At 42.5% G+C, this 25,957-nt stretch overlaps 1 protein-coding gene across 11 annotated transcripts in view; it reads left to right on the forward strand.

The window, feature by feature from the left end:
- Window positions 1–25,957, forward strand: part of LOC128766228 (mitogen-activated protein kinase kinase kinase kinase 4-like) — a 68,613-nt gene that overhangs the window by 41,906 nt on the left and 750 nt on the right. The window contains exons 12-31 of one of the 11 annotated variants that reach the window (XM_053877709.1): window positions 430–640; window positions 3,828–3,989; window positions 5,105–5,191; window positions 6,668–6,967; window positions 8,245–8,400; window positions 9,740–10,027; window positions 10,747–10,844; window positions 11,461–11,621; window positions 11,722–11,810; window positions 12,241–12,419; window positions 12,606–12,723; window positions 13,081–13,452; window positions 14,421–14,535; window positions 15,266–15,433; window positions 17,706–17,849; window positions 18,643–18,777; window positions 20,005–20,105; window positions 22,872–23,021; window positions 24,366–24,525; window positions 25,065–25,204. In XM_053877709.1, the coding sequence (XP_053733684.1) occupies window positions 430–640; window positions 3,828–3,989; window positions 5,105–5,191; window positions 6,668–6,967; window positions 8,245–8,400; window positions 9,740–10,027; window positions 10,747–10,844; window positions 11,461–11,621; window positions 11,722–11,810; window positions 12,241–12,419; window positions 12,606–12,723; window positions 13,081–13,452; window positions 14,421–14,535; window positions 15,266–15,433; window positions 17,706–17,849; window positions 18,643–18,777; window positions 20,005–20,105; window positions 22,872–23,021; window positions 24,366–24,525; window positions 25,065–25,204 (3,334 nt within the window). Of the gene's footprint in view, window positions 1–429; window positions 641–3,827; window positions 3,990–5,104; window positions 5,192–6,667; window positions 6,968–8,244; window positions 8,401–9,739; window positions 10,028–10,746; window positions 10,845–11,460; window positions 11,622–11,721; window positions 11,811–12,240; window positions 12,420–12,605; window positions 12,724–12,975; window positions 13,453–14,420; window positions 14,536–15,244; window positions 15,434–17,705; window positions 17,850–18,642; window positions 18,778–20,004; window positions 20,106–22,871; window positions 23,022–24,365; window positions 24,526–25,064; window positions 25,205–25,957 lie in introns of all 11 variants that reach the window. The other 10 variants (XM_053877700.1, XM_053877701.1, XM_053877702.1 and 7 more) reach the window with 10 other exon arrangements.

Here is a 25,957-nt window from a genome sequence, read left to right on the forward strand (position 1 = left end):
TGTCAGGCATGTTTGTGTTTTCATGTGCTACTGTTGCTTGGGTTCGTTTTTAATCTGTACTCTCTGTCTGCAATGTCTTAAATGTTACTGCTGACTTACTTCCCCTCTGCTGGACGAATAAAGGTTATCTAATCTCATCTAATATGTTGCAGTTGCAGATCTGATTTTTTTTCCACAGCTTCAGTGTGACACTCTTCTATGATTTAGCATCAATTCATGAAGAAAATTTATGTCATATAGAGATAAAAAGTTTCTGTCCCTTCTCCAAGAATGATGCTATCTACTTATCGTACAAAACTGCAGTTTTATCATGTGTATCGAATACCTATTGACCAATGTAAATGTATTTTTAAAGGTACAATTATTTTTTTTACTTTAGTAAACGTAACCTTACTATAATACTGCTAAACATGGCTGTTTTGGTTGCAGCTCCATTGTCAATGTTCCTGGCGAGTCCACCCTTCGCCGCGACTTCATTCGGCTTCAACAGGAGAACAAGGAGCGCTCGGAGGCACTGCGCCGCCAGCAGCTGCTCCAGGAGCAGCAGCTCCGAGAACAGGAAGAGTATAAGAGGCAACTGCTGGCGGAGAGACAGAAACGTATCGAGCAGCAAAAGGAGCAGAGGAGGCGACTGGAGGAGGTGAGGACACTGTGCTTATTAAACTCATTTCTTTTGACACAAATCATAATCACAGAATAAACTAATGTCAGTACCACTACAAAACAACATGAGCACAAGAAACTAATAATTTAACTCAGTCGTATGAAAGTGAAAAAAACATAAAAATTCTAAATATTACTTTTGTATGTGATCTATCATAGACATGCCTATTACTCATTTGTGAGCAGAGAACTGCACAGAGAGGCGACAAGCTTAACAGAAACATAACCTGAATTTAATTTGTTTTGCGAAGATGGAGCTGACATGATCTCTTTGTCTACCATCTTTGTTTTGGTATTTTCAGTGCGTGTGTCCAGAACACGCCTCTTTTTAAAGATTTTGGGACATTTTAAATTGTTTCTGAATCGTAGAAAATAAGAATTGCAATTCTTATGAGAATGCAAAGTTTGGGATGTTTCAACATACAATGAGATCACAGTAGCAGAGATAATAACGATAAAATGTGTCTTTTTTCCTGAATTGTGTATAATCTAATCTAATCTAATGTGACTGTTTTTTTCCCAGTCCTATCACACAATGTATACATTATTCATGCATCATGACCAGGATCTGTCCAGGGAACTGAGTAGAAAGCATTAGATGGGCTAAAAATACTCTCCCTCTGAAACAAGTTAGTTATTGATGAAGCTTCCATACTGCTCCTCTGTGACATCATTACAATAAAACACCACGACAGGAAGAGCTAACACTTTCTTTTGGTTTCTGACAATTGTTTTGACTTGTTCGTCGAGCGGGAGCAGGAAAAAGTAGGACATGGTGACCGCACACACCAATGTGATAGAGATAGATAGAGAGAAAAGAGAAAAATCACCATGTTTTTATCATCAGTGAAGTTTTGTTGTGCTTATCAAACAAAACACTATATGGAAAAATACTGTAGTACTACTGGGAGGGAACATTGAGCCCCAATTCTCGGAGCCCAATATCAAGGTTGACAGCGAGATGAAGCCATACAAGAAACTGTACTTCACCCAAATCAGTCTCCCACTCAATCTCCCTCCCTGAGGAAAGTTGACTTGCCTTAAACACAATTTGATTTGGGTTCCTCTCGTCTCAGTTTTTGCAGTGAAGGCCTTGGGGGAGTTTCTGTCCTCGTCAGCACACAGATTAGATTTCTTTATGTAATCCACTTCAAAATTTGGGACGCAGAGTGTCACAATGATTGCCCAAAGAATGTGTTTGAGAATGCCATTATCTTTCATCTTTGAGGATTAGTGTTATTTTGTCTATAGCTTTTCCTCTCATTGTCTCCAAAAGAGGACAAAAATGGAAACTAGTCTGTTTTCATTTTACAATGTCAGTTCCAAGTGCATTCTTCCCCACAGCTGCTATTTGCTTTTATGACCTTTATGAAGTGAATAAAACAGTTGATATCTGTAAGATTAGACTGACAGTTCAAAAGCCATTTCCCATCAATTGCATTTCAGCTTTCATTCAAATGTGTCAAATCTTTATCTGGTTCAGGATAGCTTGTTTAATTTACATCCAACAATATAGTGGGTCTTCTTGTGCCTCTCAGGACGTATCCGTTTTTGACTGCCCAATTAGTGAGGTGAATTTTAACCTTTCTCTGCTCAACTACTTTCACTACGTTCATGTATTTATGCACGTTTTACATCGCATACATTTTCCTTTTTTGTCCCTCCAACATTCTTACACCATTTTTTTTTGTTATAGATCACTACTGTTTGTTGCCACGTGTTTTGCAAGTTATTTATCTCTAAAAGCATATTATAGCATATTATACCATATCATCTTGTAGCACATCAACAAATACTAATAATATCTAAATAAATAAAAAAGATAAGAAGAGGGTGAATGACTTCAAACAGTAATCCATTTTGTACATCTGAAACACCAAGCTGGGAAAAAATAACAAGTATTTTTTTATAGGTTAGCATAATTTTGTTATTACCAGGGATCTCTAAATGTGTGATTCTTATTTATTAGGTATTTTTATTTATTAATTTAACTTTACAGAAAACCCTCTCCAAACCAAAATCTGTTCTTGTGATGGTCAAGCAAAATGTATTCCAAGTAGTACTGTCCTGTAGTATTAATGTTAGGCTTTGGAGTCACGTGGTGATTTAATTTACTCAAGAAAATACACATTTTAAAGTAGTGCACTTAGTTGCCTTATTTCCATATACATTTCAAGCTTGAAAAGTACTGCTTGCCAACCTCCCGGACTGCATACTTGCTCGCCTCTTTTCTCAAAAATATTCACAGACGTGATGATTAAACAACAGATGTTTGTCCAACACCTGGCAAGAATTGACCACTGAAGCAAGAATTTGTTTTTGTTCTCATGTGTTTGCTCCAGCTGCTTGCTTAATGATGCTACAGTACATGAGCATGAAGTGGAGTCCACCAATGTAGCTAGAGGACGAAATTGATGCACCGAATTGCTGCTCCTCTGATGGATTCACTCCTGTTGAATCTTGAGTCATGTAAAACATCACCTGTCACATTTTTGCAAGTTGCTGCAACAGTTTTTTGAGCGCATGACATGCATAAATCAGTGTAATTTCTTCATTCGTCTGATTAGAAGGTCAAGTGCTAGATAACTGCCTGTCAGACTTTAGGCTTGAGCTCTGATTAAATGATGATCTCATTTTTGCTCTGATGGAAATGCTGACATTTTAACTGCAGCTCATCGACTTGAGGTATTTGTATTTCTACTCTAAAACAGCTTTAAGAACTCACAATAACCATATCTTGATACTCAAACGCTACAGTTTGAAGCAGAAACATTCTCTTTGACAGTACAGTGTAAATGTGAATCTAACAATCTGTACCCAGCTCCACGCATTGTGTTTTCTGTTTGCTGCTAAATGCTAACTAAAAAAACTGAAAAAAACTATTAGGCTGTTCAGTTTGACAAAACTCATGCAAGTACACATTATTGTATTTTGTCACAGCAATTTCTTTGTACATGGAAATTAATGCTTAGATTTGATGCTTGATGTAAAAAATAAGGAGGACTGAAGTGTAACATCCTTTTTTTCATTTTACACTTCAGTCTTTTGGCTTCCAACTGTTCATTTTACAGACTTTTTACATTCATTCTGCGATTAAATTGTCAATGTCAGTCAGCATAGTTATTAAAAAAAAGTTAGTGAATTTGTCTTGTGTTCTCCTGCAGCAACAAAGGCGTGAGCGAGAGATGAGGAGGCAGCAAGAGCGCGAGCAGCGGCGCCGTGAGCAGGAGGAGAAGAGGCGAGTCGAAGAGATGGAGCGACGTCGCAAAGAGGAAGAGGAGCGTAGGAGAGCCGAGGAGGAAAAGAGGAGAGCTGACCGGGAACAGGTATAAGGCTCTACGTTAGTTAATGTTTTATACACCGGATTCACTTAAGTTTTTTCAATGAAATATTCCACTTTGATAACACTATTTCAAAAGGCGGTATTTGAAAACAGTTAGACATAATGTGTACTGTAAAAATGAAGACTCTTCAGCACTAAAGTTGGGGATGGATGTAAATTCACTCAAATTTGTATGGCATTACCAAGTGGCAGCGCTGGTTAATCACATAGCTTACATATACAGATTATTGTCCGAATGGCGATACATTGTCTCATCTCTCAACCAACAGTGATGATAAATGGGCATCATTGTTGTCTTTCACGAGGTACTGGGCACACCACTGCAGCCGTTTCACAGCTTTAACTGCGTCTGCTGCTGTTTCCCTTTTTTTCTTCACAGTCATGCTACCTTTCTCACTATTTTATAATCTTCATCACTCTGTGAATATTATTCTTTAATCTGAGTCAGTCAAATTAGCTCTCTTGCTCTCTGATATGCTCCTACTTCATGACTACAGCCACCCTGTAAGCTTTCATTAGAAACAAGGCCTCAAATGGTGCTCAGATTGAAGTTGCAGAGTCTACCTTATGCTTGTTTGAAGTAGGAACTATATTAGGCTTCATATTTTAGGCTGGGCTTGTTTAAACGATGTGATGCTGCCCGTCGCAGTTTTGCAACAATGGCACTTTAAAGGTTAGAAGAACACTGATATTTGATTGCGTTAAAACTTTTTTCCCCTAAATATTTATTTTACTCGGTTCATTCAGTCTGTCTCTGTTCTATACAAATTATTTTGGTTCTTGGAAAGTTTTCGCCTGCAGTTACCACAAACCAAATGAAATAGTTCTAATAATTATTCTGTGGTAAGTTACGAATTCACTGGGTAGCGATCATCGGTCGACTGATCTGAATCTGCTGAAATAAAGCACACAGAAGTGAATGATCTCTGTTCTTAGTGAACCCTTAAGTTGTTAAAACAAAAAGCGTTCTTCATTGATTTTGAACACAATTCAGTGTCACATATTCTTCATTACACATATTATATGAAGTGTTTTTACTACAGTTTATGCAGCAAATCATTGACTTATGCAAACTAAATGTGATCTTCCTGTTGACAGGAGTACATTCGTCGTCAGTTGGAGGAGGAGCAGCGACACCTTGAGATCTTGCAGCAGCAGCTGCTGCATGAGCAGGCCATGTTGCTGGTGAGTTCCTCCATAAGTATTGTAACATATGAGGTTGTCCATGTGCAGAGTTGGGACACCTCTGATTCTAAATTGTTTGTTGTGTGGATGGCTGCGGTAGAAATGAGATTGTTGATGTGAGGATGAAGGCAGAATGATGGACCAGGCAGAGTAGCCTTAAATTACAGACCCAATCAGGCTGCTTCTGTTCTTACTGCTTTCTCATCGTGACGTCTCTTCCCATGGTTGAGGCTTGGTTGCTATGGTCTGAACTGTGATGATCAGGGCTATTCTTCGTCCTATTCTGTCCGTAAAGTGAGCCTCAACAACGTCTCATTATTTGTAGTAGTTTGTAGATCCCAGGTCACTATTTTAAACACACATCTGTGTCTTACTGGCTCATTCATTTGTCCATTACACACAATATCCTGCTTCTGTTGCTCAAGTCTGGGTGGAATGGAAGATTACATTGTAGGTCTCAGGAGAGTCTCCAAACAAGCCTTCTGCAACTCCTCTTGGGAGGTGGAGATGTTTATGAAGTTCCCACTACTACTGATAATGTCAGTGGGAAACCAGTTCTTAAGCAGGATGTGAGGGTTTCCCCTCTCTTGTTTACAGATGTCTCATGATCTAAACATGCATCAGGATATTTGGGGGGGTATATGAGGATGTATTTAAAATGTGTCTCTCCTGGGCTGGGAGAGAATGCATTTGTGATGACAGGAGCTGGCTACTTGATTTTGTCATTGAGTGAGTCATCACTGCCACCGACAGCCTTAGAAATGTTTCTCTCCTACACACCAGTTTATTAATCAGCATCATGTCTTTTGACTGGTGTGGTTGATTGTTGGCGGTTTTGCCTTCGGGAGACTCTTGAGTTCCTTTGTAGTTTACTTCCACTGCTCATGTGTTTGGAGTCTGGTGATCAGAATATATAATATTGATGAGTTTTGAATGAACAGGGCTGCTCACACAACATATGGTAGCAAAGTTTTCTATCATTCTTTAGTGGTCATATTTTTAAAAGCTGTTGGACTGGAACTATTCAAGTGAGCAGTAATAACTCAGTGGATGCACTCCTATGTGCTTTTCTGCTTCGGTTTATCTTAGTCGAAGGTAACATGGCTCTTCTTATGTGGGGGTCGTACAGACTGACCAGCTACTGGTGAATTGTGAATAAAAACGGTTGAGTCAGCTTTAAAACTTGACTGCCAAAGTTAATGCTTAAAAACTCAAGTGCTCATGAATACTCATTAGGGCACCCATCAGTTATCAAGGTGCCCTGAACAAATATGAGTGTGTCTTGTTTCATGGTTACCATGTCAAATACTCACGGTGAGGCAGGTCTGGATGGTTTACTAGTTTAAACCTCTTCTTTCCTTACCTGCGCCAACACATTGCTTTAAGTTTGCGACATGGAATATATGATCTTCATGCAAAAAGACCACAAAGCTCTGTCTTGGCTGTGTAGTTGAACTGAAGCCCACATCTGCTCAGGAGTATAAATGGCGAGAGCTTGAGGAGCAGCGTCAAGCCCAGAAGCTCCAGAGACAGCTGCAGCAGGAGCAGGCCTACCTGCTGTCCATCCAGCAGAACCAGAATTTAGACTTGAGTGCCAAACAGGACACCAAAACCTTGGCTTTGGAACAGCCGAAGAGTGCTGGCAAAGATGCAGTAGCACCACAGCAGAATACGGACTCTGAACAGTCAAGTACCAGTCTGGAGGAAACCACAGCTACACAGATCCCTGTCTCTAACCCGCCAGGCTCAGCCCTCGACTCCGAGCCAAGCAAAGAGGTTTGCAGCCTGAAACTGACCCACTTACTGCCGACGTGTTTGGTTTGCTGGAGAGTTCACTCCCAGTGTCTGGGGTGTGCTGTGTGCTTGGTTGATGGCTGGCTACTGGGAGGTCATATATGCTTCTCTATTGAGCTGAAAATGTTCTAACACTTCCTGAAATCCACGCTCTTTTCACAGTTTCTCTGGTGCATCAAACATTTAACCAGAACGGCGATGTTGCAAGTCTCTTTTTTTTCCCTGTATATTTCGCCATGCATAACAACTTCTGTTGACCCCTGAGAAGTTAGCAGTTTGGAATTATCAGATGTCTTTCCCCACTTAAACAGTCGCAGTCACCTGACAAAAGTCAGAAATAAAAAGATAATAAAATAAAAGCCCTTTTCAGAGCCGCTTCACACTTTCCAGGATGAAATTTTGAACCAGCCGGCGAACGTAGAAAGTTGGTTTGACACTCAAACTTGCAAAAGTTGGTTCCACTTTGCAAACCATGACGTCATCAGCGGGTGTGACATATTCTCTGTTTACAAAATTAGAAGGATGTTGAGGAAGTACAGGAAATTGAATTAAATTATGTATATGCTTTGTTAGCTCTGGCATGAGAGAGCTGCATGAACTCAGACTACAGTCAGTCATGTCCTAAGCATGTCAGCCTATGCACACGTATTCGTTACATACCAGCAGCAGCCGACGTTCTCGTCTTATATGCCATCATCACAAGCCGCCCAATGCTTGATAATTGAATGAAAACAAACAGTGTCAGTAAGTGTCGGAGCAACTTGCCATTTTGCAAGTGTGCTGTTTATGTCCACCTGAGTGGAACCTTATTAGTGCGTCCCACTATAGTTCCATTTAAGCCAGTATGAAAGTGGACTGGTTCGGTCCTGAGGGAAACTGGTGAAATTGAGTCCAAGCTCTTGATTTTGATGGCCAGAAAACCACTGACTCATTTATACCAAACTTCTGTTAATGAACAAATTCTGCGCTACTTTGTTGTTTAAGGCAACATAGCTGCATCCTAACAGTCCTAACTTCACCTTCAGTTCTTCCCTTTTCTGCATGAGACACTTTCTGGTCTGGTAACGGATCTTCTGGTGGAATGTGGTAGTAACATTTTAGTTATAGCCTGACTCTTTCTGATGAGGCCTTCTGGGATGTTTCAGTTGACTGGTCCTAATTCAGCCAACTAACAGTCTGTGATGAATGTTTGTGTCCACTTCATATCCTCTCCGGTTCTTTGGCTCAAGCCACTTATGATGTTGTTTGCTTGTGTCCAGGCTGATGAGCGATACCGGAAGAACATCCAGGGTTCACCTCAAGCTGCTCAGAGTAAACCTCAGCAACCACCCGTGCCACCACGCTCCGAGTCTTCTTACCCCAACGGGAACTCGTCCTCAGAGACGCCAGCCATGCACCGTCCCAGTGAGGCACAGGTATCCTCTACTTATACTTACACTCACTGTCTTTTGTTGGGGTTTTTTTACGCCCAGAATTAGGATGCTCCAGCAGGTTCCAGAATTGTTGTTCATTCTTGTTAGACTGTTTTTATATATCGATCTAGTCAGTTTTATATACTGACTTGCTAGGTTGCCATTTCTGCCACTGAACTGTCTGACCTTTGTTGCTAGCTGTTTTTATACTAGTGTAACATACTAGCCTGCTGTTTGCTCACCTGTTATCACAAGCCTTTCTGCTCTGTTGTTGTTGTTGTAACATGTTTTTAATGCTGACTTCTCATGTTGCCTGTGTATTGGATTGTACTCTTGCGTTTGAGAGATCAGAAATTTCTTATTCCAGAATTCTAACCTTGATGACTCAAAGGCCATTTGTATTTAGTGTTCAAGTACCGTTGCTTGTCCTTTCTCGATGTGACACTCTTCACAGGTTGCACTGCTGACTGGATTTTTTATTTTGAAAGCACATCGGATAAAAATGCATTATGAAACAGGACAAATGTTCATTTCAATCAGGACGAATTGTGATGCTCAATGCTGACATCTAGACAAAATTCTCTGCCTGACATTCACATGGTCCTGTTGATCAAAAGGCATCCGTAAATGATGATGTGACTCACCTTCGTTGCAGTCATAAAAATTACAGACATCAGTCATGTTCTGTTTCGTTTAATTTCTTCATAACATCTGACATCACCTTGTTAATACCCATCATTCCTCATGTTTTTATTGGATTCAACCTCAGACATCCCATAATATTAATAACACAACATCTCGATCCCGTTGGCTTTTCCTTTTTTCACTCATCACCTGGTAATTTTCGAAGTTGTTCCACAACCATGCAGGTTGGGCGTCTCCCCTGGAGTTAAAAAGTAATGCATGAATGTGATGATTGTTTGATTGATATATGACGGGGAGGATTTAAGGAGGATTTGAGGACGAATTGATTGCTTGTTCATTGTTTTTATGACTGAACTGGTTGCTTGGTTGCTAGTTGAATGCATATTTTGATGGTTTGTGGAATCAGTGGATTCTTTTATTGATACCTTGCTGATCGTCTTGATAGACATGGTGTTATATCAGTGTGTTTTAGTGTAATTGTTATGAATGGGTTGCCAGAATACTGAAATGAAGTGACGATTGACGACTGAGCGTGTGGCAATATAATGGATAGATTTGATCACTATCATGCATACTTTGGAATCTGAAGTATGGACACTGATAATTTAGTCAGACAATATTAGCCCCCTGCCTGACTGGTTCTTTCTTGTTTAAATCCCACAACATTTGTTTTATTCATGTTCTCCTCATCCAAAAGGTGCGCCCCCATGTGTCCGTGCTAAAAAGCAGTATGAGTGTGGCCTCCTCTGGCTCCTCTGTCTCCACTCCACATGCTGTTTCCCGCTCTCACTCCTTCAACGAGCAGCTCACATCTAGCTTTGAAAATCTGCATCTGCGCAACAACCAAGAGCCTCACCACCACCATCATCATTATTCCCCATCTTCATCACCATCATCCACTCCTGCACGCACTGACCCGCCACCCAACCCCCTGCCCAGACCCTCACCCCATGAGCCAAGCACTCCAACAGAGGTTCCACCGAGGGTAAGACAGAGCGCAGCAGCTTCCGTAATTATGGTGCACTTTTTTCCAAGACCTTACGTTCATAATAAAGTCGGACCTCTCAACACTTGTAACTTTTGTTGTCCTAATATCTATTTTGGAAGTGTAGACATGTTTAGCAACGAAAAAATTCTTCCTCTATTCTCTTGTAGATTAATATAAAAATAGATTTACCAGAATTTCCTTTGAATATGTATTCCAAATTGAATCAGTTGTGATTAGTCTTCTAAAATGTAGGATTTAGATTTTATTCAATTTATATTAAGTTTTAGATTATTTTTTCTTCTCTCAAGTAGGAAGGGAAGCAGCACTAAATACTTACTCCTACAACCTGGCAGAATATACATTACAATAAAGTGGTGGAGCAAAGTTTTTTTGAAGGTGTGATGGTTTATTTTTTTTCTCAGGGCTTTTACTTAACCAGCTGTTTACTGAGATTCTTTGTATATGAATTTAATGCTCTTTTACACTATGTGAATACATGAAATGATATGAAGGCTGCAAGGTTCACATTTTGAAATCAACATGAGTTTAGACTTCTCGCAGGAAGTGTTTCGCAGTCTCCATGTGTAAAGTACATAAACCCCAAGTGCAAATGTGACATTTGTCCTGTGCATTTTGTGTCAGCTGTGGTATGTTTTGTCTCTGACATCACTCCTGTACTTATTTCTATCAACTGCTCCCCTTTGTTGCCACAAAAGGTTCCTGTCAGAACAACATCCAGGTCCCCCGTGCTCTCTAGGCGAGACTCGCCTAAGCGCCACGGCACTTGCCAGCCACTACCCCGTAGCACTGCAAGGTAACTGACAGGCTCGAGTCAGGTTGTTTTCACTGCGGGGATGTGATGAGTCCTGTTTTCCATCTAGGAACCTGCAGTTTTATTAGTTTTTCTCTGTGAGCTTTAACTTGTAGCATCTCTGTTATTAATGAAATAGATTTTGTTCTTTTGTTGAAGTGAAATTCCGTTGTTGTCTCTTTGACAATGTTTTTTTCTCTGTACACACGTGTTGGAGTCAAATTGATTTTTTCAAGATTTCATTTTTATTAACTTGCTTAAGCATTTCTAAACAAAAAAAGACATAATTAGAAAATATAAATATTCCCCCAATGGTAACATGCACAGGTATTTGTTTTTCTGTTATAGACATTTTAAAGATACTATAAAGATACAAATGAATGATATTCATTTTATGATGCTGAATATCTATTTAAGGTGCATAAAAAGGCTGAAATCTTTTGCTTATTAAGAGAATGTTATAAATGGATCTAAATTAATTCATAAAGGATGAAAATTGGAAGCCACAGGGGGCGCACTTTTCCCTGCTGCATGTTGACTTGAGAACTCTTCATTGGATGCTGCACTTCTTCAGTGTTAGCACTTGTTGTCCTGAATAGTGTGTCTGTTGGCCCTGCAGTGCAGCAGAGCCTCGACTGCTCTGGGAGCGTGTGGAGAAACTGGTTCCCAGGCAGACCAGTAACAGTGGCAGTGGAGACACCAGTTCCTCCAGCAGCTCCAGTAACTCCGGCTCGCAGCCCAGTTCTCACAGTGGCTCTGGAGAGAGGTTCAGAGCCCGTTGTGAGTCCACACAAATCAACAAATACGTACCTACTGGAGATGAATTAGTGACCCTGTCTATAGCGCTGACTATTTAACCACGTTCCTCCACTTTTCTTAGCATCATCCAAGTCTGAGGGCTCCCCCCTCCAAAGACCTGAGAAAAAAGCAGAGGAAAGGAGGGACTTGGTCAGGTCCAGCAGACCAGCGGTGAGAACCAGATCAGAGTAGGCAGTAGTGTTCTAGTCGGGTTCGATGTAGAACAGTGTGAAGCTTTTACCGACTCACTGACCAAAGAGCTCTCTGCTTGTTCTTCTCTTGAATGGGGCGGCAGCCTTCGTTACTCACCACCCTTCTCACTGGATTTCTTTCCAGATTCCTGTAGCTTTCCATCTTTCACTAAAGATCCTATGATTTGACTGAATGGCCTAACAATCCCTCCAGCAGCTCATCTCTGACCTCGCTTCATCTCTGCTGCTCTAACGCTGGCTTCTCATTGGCTGGCTCACTAATATGACAGTTCTTCGTCTCCCAACAGCTTCCTGCTTGAACTGTTAAGAATGCTCTCATCACTGCGAGTCAGAGGCTTAGTTTTTTGCTGTGTGCAATTAAAACAAGTGTCTCTGCTCTTGACGTTCAGGACCTCACCGCCCTGGCCAAAGAGCTGCGTGCGGCAGATGACATTCGTCCACCCAATAAGGTGACCGACTACTCATCATCCAGCGAAGACTCTGACACCACCGACGATGACGATGACGAAGAGGTGGACCAGGAGGGAGGAGACGAGTCAACATCTGGTCCGGAGGATTCTAGAGCTGTGTAAGTGAAGAACTCCTCAACACCCTGAGTTTCCCAAAGTCTGTAACACTGTAGCATAGCAGGTTGGATGAAGTCATGCATGCATCGTTGTTGCTGTAGAAGCAACAGCACATGTGGATGGCCAATGGCCAATAACCAATGCGTTGTTGTTGATCCAAGTGTTGATGACTTGTGTGCTTCATGTAGCACTTCCAAGCTGAGTAACGGGGAGTCTGATTCTGCAAAGACCATGGTGGTGCATGACGAAGGGGAGAGCGATGCTGGCTCCACTCCCTGTAAAGACAGCACACTGATCGTCAGACAGGTACCTGGGGCAAACTCGTCCTGCTCCAACACCTTTCAGTTGTTTTTTGTGTTCATTCATATCCATTGTGTTCCTCCTGCATGATCATTGTTTCAGTTTTTCTTGAGTCTTGTGGATAAAGCGGCTCACCCTGAGCTGAACATATTAACACAGACGACGCTGACTCACCTAGAAGTCACACACCTCAAGTAGAAGCAGAAATCTCTTTGAGTACATGTGAGAGACTAACAGCAGCTCTGTGCCCACCTGTAGCTTAGCCACTGTAGTGTCTCTGCTCTAGCTAACACCTTCCCTCCTCCTGAGCTCGTCAGGAACGCAGCTAGAGCCAAAGTGGTCTACCCCTCTCTCTATTTCCAGAGCACAGGCGACATCAAAAAGAGGCCCGGTCCCAGTCTGGGACATCCCCACCAGAGTCTGGGCTTATTGCCCGGCTACAATCCAAGTCCCGGCTCAATGACAAGTCCAGGTCTCAGTCACCACACGTCTAGCCCTCCTCCACATCATCATCACCACCACCACCATCATCAACATCCTCAGCTCCACCTGCCCTCACCGCACTCAGACAGGAATGGTTATGCTGTCCGCATCCACCACCTACCAGATCTGATCCAGCAGAGCCACCATTCCTCCCCCTCCTCCTCAGCATCCAACTCCCCCTCCTCCTCCAGCCTTGCCAGCCCCATCCTGTCACCCCAGAGTCCCTTGGACAAGCTGGGCATCTTCATTGAGGTATGTGGGCTCTGGCTTGAAGTAATGTTTTTAAAATAATGGCTTAGATTTATACAGCGCTTTTCTAAACCCCCAAAGCGCCTATGGAAACCATTATCCAATCAAACTCCAGTCACTCCCGTGGTGGTATGTTGCATTTGTAGCCACAGCTGCCCTGGCGCAGAGTGCCGTGAAGTGGTCGTCTGTCTGTGGATGTTTCACTTTTTAACGGCATAAGACGTTATATGATTATTTCATTATCTTGTCACCATTGTGTGTAGCCAATTGGTTGCCAGCTGATATTGTAGCACATGGGAAAAGGAGCACACAGCAATAAATTGCTGACTCTATTCTGATGGGTAATGGGATGTTTTCCCATTTATTAATGTGTAAAACAGTAGTTTTCTCGTGAGAATGTGGACTGGTCCTCATTTATAATCTGTTCCAGTATCTGGAGTTTCTTCTTGTCGCTGGTAATTATTTTGTTATCAGAATTTTAGGACTCAAGACAGAATACTTACTACTCAAGTGCTTATTATAGATATTTATAGGGAATCAGAGGGCACAAACAACTCTTTACCTCAAGATTTCTATTCCCTTCCTTCGTTTTTACAATCACAAGAGTCCTGGTCTGGTTTGGCTGATGCGTCCTTCGAGGCCCGTTGTGGTTTTTGCAAGCATTTTCCAAACATTTAAATCCAAATGGTATTCCTACAAGCCTCCTCAGAAAACTGGTAATGTTCCCATGACAATAGCTCATATTCAACTCCACTTCTTGGCAAGTATATTTTCCGGCACATTCATTTAGTTAAGTGGTGTTTCCTTGTGTTTTATCCTCAAACATTGTTTTCTTTAGTTGCTTTCATTGTGACTGCATGAGTGAAGTCAGATGGACCACATGCATGCTCAATCAGTTTCTTTCAACATCTGTCCATGTCAACGCGTCTTTCTACATTGCTTTTATTAAGTCTGAAGTCTGTCTTCTCCAGAGTCAGTCGAGTAATAACATGCAGAAACACAAGTCGTCCTCCTCATTCACTCCATTCATCGACCCACGCCTCCTCCAAGTGTCTCCGTCCACCGGCAGCGCTCTCAACAATGTTGGTAAGTCCCTCCTCGCCTGATATCGAATGAGCTTTGAAAATCCTTTTTTAGAACTTATGAACTTATGATAAAGAAATCAGTGTTTTTGTCACCAAAGGTAAGAAAAAAAAATTCCAGATGATCTTATTGTACATTTTTAATCGTGTTGTGAAGAAATTAAATCTCACATTTACTTAAATTCAAAGTAAATTCAAAAAATCCATTTGCAATCATCCAATGGTCCTCAGTTTCTGCCTTGTAATATTGCCTTTTATATTGGGGTAGAAATTAAGCATTGTCGTCTCCACAACATTAAATGTGATGATTAGAAGTGCAATAATTACTATTGTGAAGCGTGATCGTGATAACACAATGAAGTGAGCGACAGATGCTGCTGGACTGTCTGTTGATGCTGCCAGGGCTTAACACACAGTTGGTCAATTGTAATCCAAATCCTGGCATGGTTGCATCCACTTTTTTGGAGATAAACATGTCAGTGTGAGCATGACCACTCATGCTGTGCTAGAGCTTTGTTTAAAAATTATTTATCTGCCAGAAAACAACAACAAAGTCTTGCTGGCATTGTTTCTCACGAAGTCATATTAATGCTAAAGTTTTCTAAACTTGATCTACTTAGTTGATAAAGTGTTGAAATGTAATGTGATGTTTTCTAAATTTCTGATATTGCCCATTTGACTCACTCCCACCTACACTAACCGCCCTACCTAAGCCCTTCCCTATGACCTTTTAGGCTATGCCAACGACCCCCGGCTGGCTGAGGCATTGAGGGCTGATGCTTCTCGGAAAGGCTCCGTGGTCAACGTGAACCCAGTTAACACCCGTCCGCAGAGTGACACACCAGAGATCCGTAAATACAAGAAGAGGTTCAACTCTGAGATCCTGTGTGCTGCGCTGTGGGGTGAGTATAATATTAAATGATACAATATATTATACAAATAATATTCAAGTCAAGTCAACTTTATTGTCATAAATACTAAATGCAAGACATCCAGTACAAATGAAATTGCAGTCCTCCCAGTGCAGTTATCAGTAGAAATATATACAATATGAATATAAACTATAAGATCTGCATGCAAGTACTTAAGTAAGGGAAATAAGGGAAATAAATAACTAAACAACTAACAGAACCCTGAGTTGCAGTGGTGCAATTACCATTACAGACTACGGATTACAGATTACACATTACACCGACCCGGAGTAGTGAAAGTGACTTGCATATAGGTGCAGTCAGTAGGGGGGAGCAGGTGTGAGTGTGGGCAGGGCAGGGAGGGAGTTGAGTCTCCTGACCGTCTGGTGGAAGAAACTGTCCCTGAGCCTGCCCATCCTGCCACCGAGACTTCGGAGTCTCCTCCCAGACGGCAGCAGGCTGAAGAGACTATGCGATAGGTGAGTGGGGTCACCTGCAATCGGGCGAGTCCGTGAGTGGAGGAAGAGGGACACCAACGATCTTCTCAGCCGTTCTTTTGTGTGTTATTAATGTGTTATTGGTAGAGGATGATGGATGGTATAAGGGATATTGGATTAAGTCAATGGAAAACGAGAGGAAATTTCTATTCCACCAGCTGAGGGCGACATTGTGCTTTGATCTTTCCAGTTTCTAAGCTGTTGCTTTGAAGTTTGAACTTCATAGTCCACAATAAGAGCTTTTATTTTGTATTGATTTTTTTTTTGTATTCAGACTTTTACAGTATATGGAACCACGAACAAAACCCATAGGAAAAATAAAAATTCACTCATTCATATTTGTGCTTTTTTTTTGTGTAATTCACTTGTGTCATATATTTATACCTTGTGGTGTGATGAAATGAAAGAGCAGAGGATTATGCTAGTCGTCTTTAGCAAGAAGCTCTAAATAAATAAAAGCTAAATTAAACTCTGCATTATATTATATAGTAGTTGTGAAATATTGTCTGACATTTGACATGTATATTTTGGTTGATGGTTAATATAAAAATAAAGCTTCTTTTTTTGTTACGTTTGAGTTACCCTCAGTCTCCCCTATCACAGGATAAAAAAACAAAATTGAATGGCATTTTCTGACTCGTGAGTTGAAAGGCTGTATTGGATGTTACCTGACGAGAAACTAGACGACCCCACAGGTTGTGATATATTCCCTATTGAAATGGACCACTTTGCCTCTGAATCTCTGAATTCAGTGTGAATTTTTGTAAGTCACTTCATCAATTAAATGGACATGTAAGGTTGTTTAAGATTGTATTGGATTAAAACTTGATGACATTGATGTTGCAGTGAGCTCATATCACGCATGTGACACCTATTTCAAACCATATATCTTGGTATGAAATGTTTCAGTGTTTTTCTGGATGAGACAAACAGTAAAATTATTTATCGATTAATAAACTCAATTAACGTCTTCACATTTATTTTACAGTCCAAAACACATCATTTTACTTTTTAATCTCAAATGTCTAATGACAGGTACTTTGAAATTCTTGCATTATATTGTGTCAATATCTATTTACCGTTCTTCGATCTTGTTCAATGAATATGTGCATTGCGCATTCAGAAGATATAATGGAGTTATTCAAATAGTTTTTCTTGCCATCATTTGAGTGGACTCACCTTCATCCATGTGAAGTCCACTTGCCTTTCAGTAGAGGTCTTCACAGTAGATCATTGTGTCGTATTAATTCAGCATCCAATGTCTGTTGTTAAAATATTGTTTTTATTTTTTAATTTTTCCCTACATTGCTTCACGCTGTGGTCAATGGTAGTGTCTATGAGCATTTGGTTGATTTTTGAAAGTATTTTTACATTTCACTGTGAACCTTCAGAACTTGGATGCAGCTTCTCTGCAGCGTAAACGGCCAAAAGTGCTGTAACTTCCTCATCAGTCCACCAATTGCTAGCCATTGTCAGCATGGTTTTTAAGTGAAATGAAGTTGTTTACATTGAATGAAGCTTAAAAGCTGGTAGTGCAGGAAGTGCAGATGTGCCAGTAGGGGCTTTGTATCATCTAATCACAGAAAATGGTTCTTGTGGAACTTTCTGACAGACTCTGCTCCTGAATCGGGGCTAAAATGGTTCTAAGACCCATTTGTTTTTGTTCCTGCTCTGCGAACTGAAACTGTTAAATCTGTCAAATCATTCCTAAAAGCATCTTGGTTCCTACAGTGCAAAAGCAGTTCATGTCTGTGATGTGTATTCAGGAGTCAACCTGTTGGTGGGAACAGAGAGTGGTTTGATGCTGTTGGACCGCAGCGGTCAGGGCAAGGTTTACCCCCTGATCAACCGGCGACGCTTCCAGCAGATGGACGTTCTGGAGGGCCTCAATGTTTTGGTCACTATATCAGGTAGGCACAGCTCGGCTGTCCTTCTGTCCTATTGTGATTGTTTCCACCCCCCTGCCGAATGACCACAGACCAAATCCTCTTTCTGACTTCTCTTTCTCAGTTTCTCCCTCACACATATATACAGTGCAGTCAGAAGTGTCACAACTAATGTTTCCAGACAAGCGGATATTGAGTAAACTGTTGCTTGGTGTGGTGGTTGTGCATTCAACATGAAAATATTTCCATGATGGCAGGCAGTTAAAGACACGGGTTCCGTCTCCTCCATGTGGCAGCCAGTCACACAGACGTGGGTTGTGTCACCACGGTCTACGTAATCAGTCTTAATCAGTAACTTGTAGATCAACTCATGTTCATGTTTCCACTCAAGTCAGCAGATTTGCTGTCAGTCGTTTTGTTAGTGTATTAATAGTTTTGTCCTTGTGAATACGTAATTATTGTCAATCTCATAATATTGATATTAATAAATAATGAATTGCATATTAATGAATTAATTCAACAGATTAAGGAACAGAACTTCCCAATTTCAACCCATTGTTAAATTATGTAATGACTTGTGTTTCCCTCAGCAGCTCAGGCTTCAGCATATGTACATCCGTTTTGCCAGTATTAGCCCGAAAGCTTCATTTCTGTTCAGCTATAGTTCTAGTGAAGCCATGTCAACATTTGAGAGGTGCACCAGTGGTCGTGTTTGCTCATGTACCGTGACTCTTCTCATCCTCATAAAACACTCACATGAACACAGGCAATAATCTAAACAGTTCCTACCTAACCTGGGCCTCTGATTTGGGGACAGGCAAGAAGAACAAGCTGAGGGTCTACTACCTGTCCTGGCTGAGGAACAAGATCCTGCACAACGACCCAGAAGTGGAGAAGAAACAAGGCTGGACCACAGTGGGGGATCTGGAGGGCTGTGTCCATTATAAAGTTGGTAGGTCCCAAAGGCTGGTTTGTGAAGCACCTGTAATGGAAGATGATGGCTGCCAGACTTCCCAATAAGTATGGAAGTTCATTGTTTTACTATTTGGTTATTGAATGGTGGTGAAGCTGTGCAGGTGTCAGTTCCCCCTTTTATGGCAATAGAGCATTACATTCTGTAGAAAAGGGATGGTGACAGTTTTATAAGTGGCTGCACTCCTCCTGCCTTTCAGCAATAATTTATCCTATAAATGGGAAGAACTATCCTTGGCAGATCCACTTGCTTTCACATATGCTTTTTTCTTCTTTTGCTCACTATTAGTCAGCTCAGTATTATTTTCTGACAGTGGTGGTTGCTGTCATTTACATTCAGTGTTGCCCCATCTGGCCACGTAAATCCTTTTATTGAAATAACTAAAGAGTCCTGGGTGTCCCGGCAAAAGTGGCAGTCTTGCCACTTCCTGTAGGAAACTCCGCTCATCTCACCCACACTCTAGTTTCCTTATGATTCATACTGTTGCCTAATGGCAGTTTGAGGAATCCTGACACGACACTGTGGTCATCGCATCATTTTTGCTAATAATAATAAGTATGTGCTGTGCCAGAGCCGGAACCTGCATACTATAAAAATGTGCCATTTGTGCCAATACAAGGTATCAATGTCTCATTTTCTGTGACCCCTTACTCCAGAGGTGGGCAATTAAATTTCCCAAGGGGCCGGGTTATATATTGTGACCGTTGAGAAGGGCCGTCAAACACAAAGAGAGGAGGACAAGAGAAAATTGAAAATAAAAATCATGTGTGATTATGAATCTACACTGTAAAAATGCATAGAAACTGTTGGTTTGTTGTGTTTAATTTAATTTAAACCACATTCCGTTTAAAGATTGTCAATGTGGCTCATACATTTCAAAATGTACTTACTGACAAGAAATGCTCCTAAAATAGCCACGAGAGAAGATTTAGAAAAAATAATTAAACAAGAAGGTTATGTTTCAGTTACATCATAATAAACAAAAAACAATCCATAAGACAAAATGTCAGAGACAACAACAATGTCAGTTTTATAGTTTTGCTCTGACTCCAGGAGGGCCACATAAATACAGTCAAAGGGCCGCATTTGGCCCCCGGGCCGCACTTTGCCCAGGTCTGCCTTACTCCCAAAATGCTATTAGTTTGCTGTCCTTTCTTTTTGAACACACATCTGTTCTGAGTGTCCATCTGTTCTCTGTGTCTTCAGTCAAGTACGAGCGGATCAAGTTCTTAGTTCTGGCTCTGAAGAACTCGGTGGAGGTCTACGCCTGGGCCCCCAAACCCTACCACAAGTTTATGGCCTTCAAGGTTCGTGGACCTCTTCCCTCTGTGATCTCTTTATGTGAATTGTGAATGTGTGTGACGTATGCCAATCAAAACCTTTATCAAACTGTAATTATGTTCCCCAATATGCCAAGAGCTGACACTATTTTTACTGAATCTGTTGACACGGCAATGAACATACTAGAACTTCTGTTTCTTAATTAAATTTTTGTCTCCAAATTATACGAAAACATCAAGAAATCTAGTACGCCACGCAAGATGAATAAATATCCTCACCTTCACCTTCTTCTGCCGCTTATCCGGGGTCGGGTCGCAGAGGCAGCATTCGGAGCAGGGAAGCCCAAACTTCCCGGTCCGCACAAACCTCCTCCAGCTCTTCCCGGGGGATCCTGAGGCGTTCCCAGGCCAGACTGGAGACATAATCTCTCCAGCGGGTCCTGGGTCTTCCCCGGGGTCTCCTCCCAGTAGGACATGCCCGGAACACCTCCCCAGGGAGGCGTCCAGGGGGCATCTGGATCAGATGCCAGAGCCACCTCAACTGGTTCCTCTCGATGTGGAGGAGCAGCGGCTCCACCCCGAGCTCCTCACCCTATCTCTAAGGGTGCGTCCAGCCACCCTGCGGAGGAAACTCATCTCAGCCGCTTGTAGCCGCGATCTCATCCTTTCGGTCATTACCCAAAGCTCGTGACCGTAGGTGAGGGTGGGAACGTTGACCGATCGGTAAATCGAGACCTTCGTCTTGTGACTCAGCTCCCTCTTCACCACGACGGTCCGATACAGCGACCGCATCACTGCTGCCGCTGCACCAACCTGTCTATCAATCTCACGCTCCCCTTTTCCCTCACTGGAGAACAAGACCCCAAGATACTTAAACTCCACCACTTGGGGCAAGAACTCTCCACCGACCTGGAGAGAGCAAACCACCTTATTCCGGTCGAGAACCATGGCCCCAGACTTGGAGGTGCTGATCCTCATCCCGGCCGCTTCACACTCGGCTGCAAACCGCCCCAGCGCATGCTGAAGGTCCCGGTCCGTTGAGGCCAGCAGAACAACATCATCCGCAAATAGCAGAGATGAAATTCTGTGGTTCCCGAACCGGATCCCCGCCGACCCCTGGCTACACCTAGAAATTCTGTCCATAAAAGTGATGAACAGAACCGGTGACAAAGGGCAGCCCTGGCGGAGACCAACATGCACGGGAACAGGTCTGATTTACTGCCGGCAATGCGAACCATGCTCCTTCTCCGGTCATACAAGGAGCGGACAGCCCCTAGCAGAGGGTCCCGCACCCCATATTCCCGGAGCACCCCCCACAGGACATCGCGAGGGACACGGTCGAACGCCTTCTCCAAATCCACAAAGCACATGTGGACTGGTTGGGCGAACTCCCATGAACCCTCGAGCACCCGATGGAGGGTATAGAGCTGGTTCAGTGTTCCACGACCAGGACGAAAACCACACTGTTCCTCCTGGATCTGAGGTTCGATTATTGGCCGAAGTCTCCTCTCTAGTACCCTGGAATAGACCTTTCCAGGGAGGCTGAGGAGTGTGATCCCCCTGTAGTTGGAACACACCACCCCGGTCTGCCAATCCAGAGGCACTGTCCTCGACTGCCACGCGATGTTGCAGAGACGTGTCAGCCACGACAGCCCTACAACATCCAGGGATTTCAGATACTCAGGACGGATCTCGTCCACCCCCGGGGCCCTACCACCGAGGAGCTTACGAACAACCTCGGTCCCCCTGGAACTGCAACCTTATCGTGGTGGGGGAGTTTGTGTACCTTGAATGATCCTAGGAGCTATGTTGTCAGGGGCGTTATGCCCCTGGTAGGGTCTCCAATGGCAAACAGGTCCTAGGTGACGGGTCAGACTAAGAGCAGTTCAGAAGCCCCGATGAAAACAACAACAACATCAAGGAGCGTGACGTCGCCCGGCATGGCGCAGCCGGGGCCCCTGGAGCCAGGCCTGGGGTTGGGGCTCGAATGCGAGTGCCTGGTGGCCGGGCCTCTGCCCATGGGGCCCGGCCGGGCCAAGCCCGAATGAACGACATGGGCCGTCCCTCCTGCGGACCCACCACCCGCAGAGGGAGTCATAGGGGTCGGGTGCAAAGAGAACTAGGTGGCAGTCGAGGTCGGGGGACCCGACGACCTGGTTCGTGTGGACATTCTCTGGCTCTTGGAACATGAATAAATATCAATATAAATAATATAGCAAATATCAATATAAATATGTAACTTCTTTGGCCACCACCTTTTTTGAGGCTTGTCTTGGCCTCTGTTTTTGTGTGGATATTGAAAATACTGCAGTGTTTGAAGCTTTCTGGACACATGTGGCATTTAAACCCCAAAATACTTCCATCCTTCAGAGTGAGGTTAGTGTCCCAATAATTGTTGATCTAATGAGAAAGTCATTTTTTCCTGGTTCTCAATTTCCCTTGATGATGACTCAAAAGTCAACAGATTCCAAGTAAAGTTTTCAGTCTTCCTGAAGACATTCTTTCATTCTTCTCTCCTCCCACATGTGCCTCCATTGTGAACTGCTGTCTTCCTTCAAGGTGCAGCCAATTGTTTTCACTAGCTTGAGGGAATCAGACACAATAGCTCCAGTATAAAAATTATTTAGGGGGTGAACTCCAACAATTTAAGTAAAAATAAATAGGGAAGAATAAATAATTTAATATATTTATTCATAACGAAAATATAAGCATACCAGTAACATGATTATGTTTATTGCCAGAAGGTCTGTGTGTCCAATTCATGCATCAATGAAACCATGTTCTCTTCTGCAGTCTTTCGGAGACCTTGTCCACAAGCCCCTCTTGGTTGACCTCACTGTAGAGGAAGGCCAGAGGTTAAAGGTCATCTACGGCTCCTGCTCAGGATTCCATGCCGTTGATGTGGACTCCGGTGCAGTCTATGACATCTACCTACCAACACACGTGAGAACACAAACACACACACTCACGGTCCTTAAATATTTCTCCAGAAACACTGTATCTAAAGCAGAGGTTCTTAACCTTTTTGATCCGGGGCCCACCTTTTCCAAAGCAAATAGGTGTGGGGCCCATTCAAGGAATAGCGCTGATTCATTACTGTGATTTCTGATTTCACTATTACTGATATCAGTTGTGCTCAATAACCATACATGTAAACAAACCAAAACCTTGTGAAATGACTTGAAACTATGCGATCAGCATCAAGGTATTTGTCATGGAAAATTCCAACCAGCTGCAGAACCAGTTGCAAGTCATGTTATTAAAAGTGTTAAGTGTATTAAAATCGTCTCAAGGCCCAGAGGTGTGAAACAACAAATTTCTGCGGCCCAATCATGGGCCCCGGCCCTAGGGTTGAGAATCACTAGTCTAAAGCTCATCATCTAAAGCTCTGATGACTACACCCTAATTGCTCAACTAAAAACCAACCTTATGATTCATTAATGTTCAGTCAGTTTCAAACAAACCACTTAAATTCATTTTCTGCTGGCACATCATAACATTGTGTGTAAAATAAAGCAAATAAGAAACAGCAAAATCAGGGAATTGTCAAGGGCTTTTTGTCAAGAGCTTCTTCCTGTCTGAAATGTCGCTGGTGCGTCTGAAGTGATGTGATTCATGATATTGTGTGACATAGGAGATTGCATCTATGTTGGCGCAAAGATTACCCTTGATGACCAGTCATCCAAAGAATTCCATCAAAATCCTCAGAACTTTTTGTCATTGACTTCAGCTACTGTGTATTTCTGAGTTCTCTGTGGTGCTGTTTCATCATCAGTTTCACTTGAAATTGGATGCTGTGATGAGTCTGGTGAATCACACCATTTTCACACAGCTATTCACTAAAATAGACTCTAACTAGGAACTTCTTTAATAAAGTGCACACTCTGCACTTTCTAGTAAATACCTTTAACCGAATGTCTTTAGTGTCCAATTTATAATTCAGATGTGTCATTGAGCACTCTCTGTTGAGATTACAAAATCTCACCTTTGACGGAAGTTCTCCGTGTCACTTCTCTGAAATACTCAGTCATCTCCTGCATTTCACGCCAAAAAGCAAAAGTCACTGTGATGTCTCCTTTTTTTGGCCACATATCAGCAGGTCTGTGGTGTTTTGGAAGATGACTGATAACTGTTTTTATTCGCAGGATGTTGTTTTTTTTAATGACATTATCTTATTAAATGACATCTGCCTCTCTTCACATGGTTCTTCATCCATTTTTGTGTTGGGCACTGGATTGTCCTTTGAATGAATGAACTGGATCTTTAACCGGCACTGTGTCTCTGCAGATCCAGACTAACATCCAATCTCATGCCATAATCATCCTGCCCAACACTGACGGCATCGAGCTGCTGGTGTGCTATGAGGACGAGGGCGTCTACGTCAACACTTATGGACGCATCACCAAGGATGTGGTGCTGCAGTGGGGGGAGATGCCCACCTCAGTGGGTCAGTATAAGGACCTTTTTTCTTGGGTTGGGTTCCTCGGGTCATCTGTTCAAGTCAGTTCAAGTCAAAGGTTTGATGTGATCATTTGCAGACAGTGTGAGTCTCTGACCATGATTACTATCAGAATAAAGCATTTGTTCGGAAACAAGAGTGAGATGTCGTGAGGAAGTACAATGAAGGAAATAAACAATGAGAAAATATAATAAAAACCATGAGCTTAATTTCAGGAGAATACCAAAAGAGAAGGCACATTGGTCTACCCGTTTACAATCTCATGAAAGGTGATGTAGACTTCATGGCTTTAAAATGCAAAGTTATTTGAGCTGTATTATGGGAGCAAACTGCAGTGCATCTCTGGGAACAGCCCCAATGTGCGTTTATAACGCTATAAAGGAATGCGTTTTATCTTCCTTTATGATGAGAGAGTGACTCAACATCATGCCGGTGTCTGTTATGGTTTGTTTCTATTTACGTGTTTGTCAGTCTGTGCATAGAAACCAGCGTCTCACGACTTGCTCAAACCTCCATCTCTGTTGCAGCATACATCCGCTCCAACCAGATCATGGGCTGGGGTGAGAAGGCCATTGAGATCCGCTCTGTGGAGACCGGACACCTGGATGGGGTCTTCATGCACAAGAGAGCCCAAAGACTCAAGTTTCTGTGTGAGAGAAATGACAAGGTACGAGCCAGACAGTGTGTGGAGGTTAGCCCAAACACACACACAGGCTTGTCGCACCTTCTTTGTGGGGTCCTCTCATTGCCATAATGTTTTCCCCAACCTCTCACCCTAAACCTAACCAGCAAAAACAAATGGCGAGCCTTAACTCTCCTAGTCACACACTTTTAATGTCTACTTATGGCTGTGAAACACCACATTCCGTTATAGCTGTTGCGGAGGGTCATCATCAGTTAGTTCGGCTGCACACCTCAGTGTTCAGGGAGTTTGCTAAGTTGTTTTTGAACCATGTTGTGTGCCCAGACAGTGATCAGACCCTTTACTGCCCGGCATCTATCATGTTTGTGTGGAGTCGCACTGTACATGTAGTTTCCGACATCTAGCGCCGAGTCGCCTGAGGCGAGAAGCTCACCACCCGCTGAGCACCCGGGATCAAGTCCAAAATGCTGAGTTAAAACAAAGTATTGATAGACTGAATAAGCAGGGTTTTGGTTGTTCCAGGTTATATCTATTATTTTTATCTCTTTCGTTTTCACTTGGTCAAACGCTCAAACTTGGTTAAAAAAAATAATTGTGTTTTTTTGTTTCTTTTCATGAAAGACCTGTACATATTTGCTTATCAATCAGGCCACACAAAAACACACTCGCCACTGCCACATCTTGGAAATGCCAGGCTTATGATGAGCAACAACTGCTTTCTCGTTTCTGGAGTGAAGACACATGAATGCATGAACTAACCAAGAGCTATGAAGTGGC

This window comes from Synchiropus splendidus, chromosome 10 (assembly GCF_027744825.2).
Source record: "Synchiropus splendidus isolate RoL2022-P1 chromosome 10, RoL_Sspl_1.0, whole genome shotgun sequence".
In the NCBI taxonomy this organism is placed as follows: Eukaryota; Metazoa; Chordata; class Actinopteri; order Syngnathiformes; family Callionymidae; genus Synchiropus; species Synchiropus splendidus.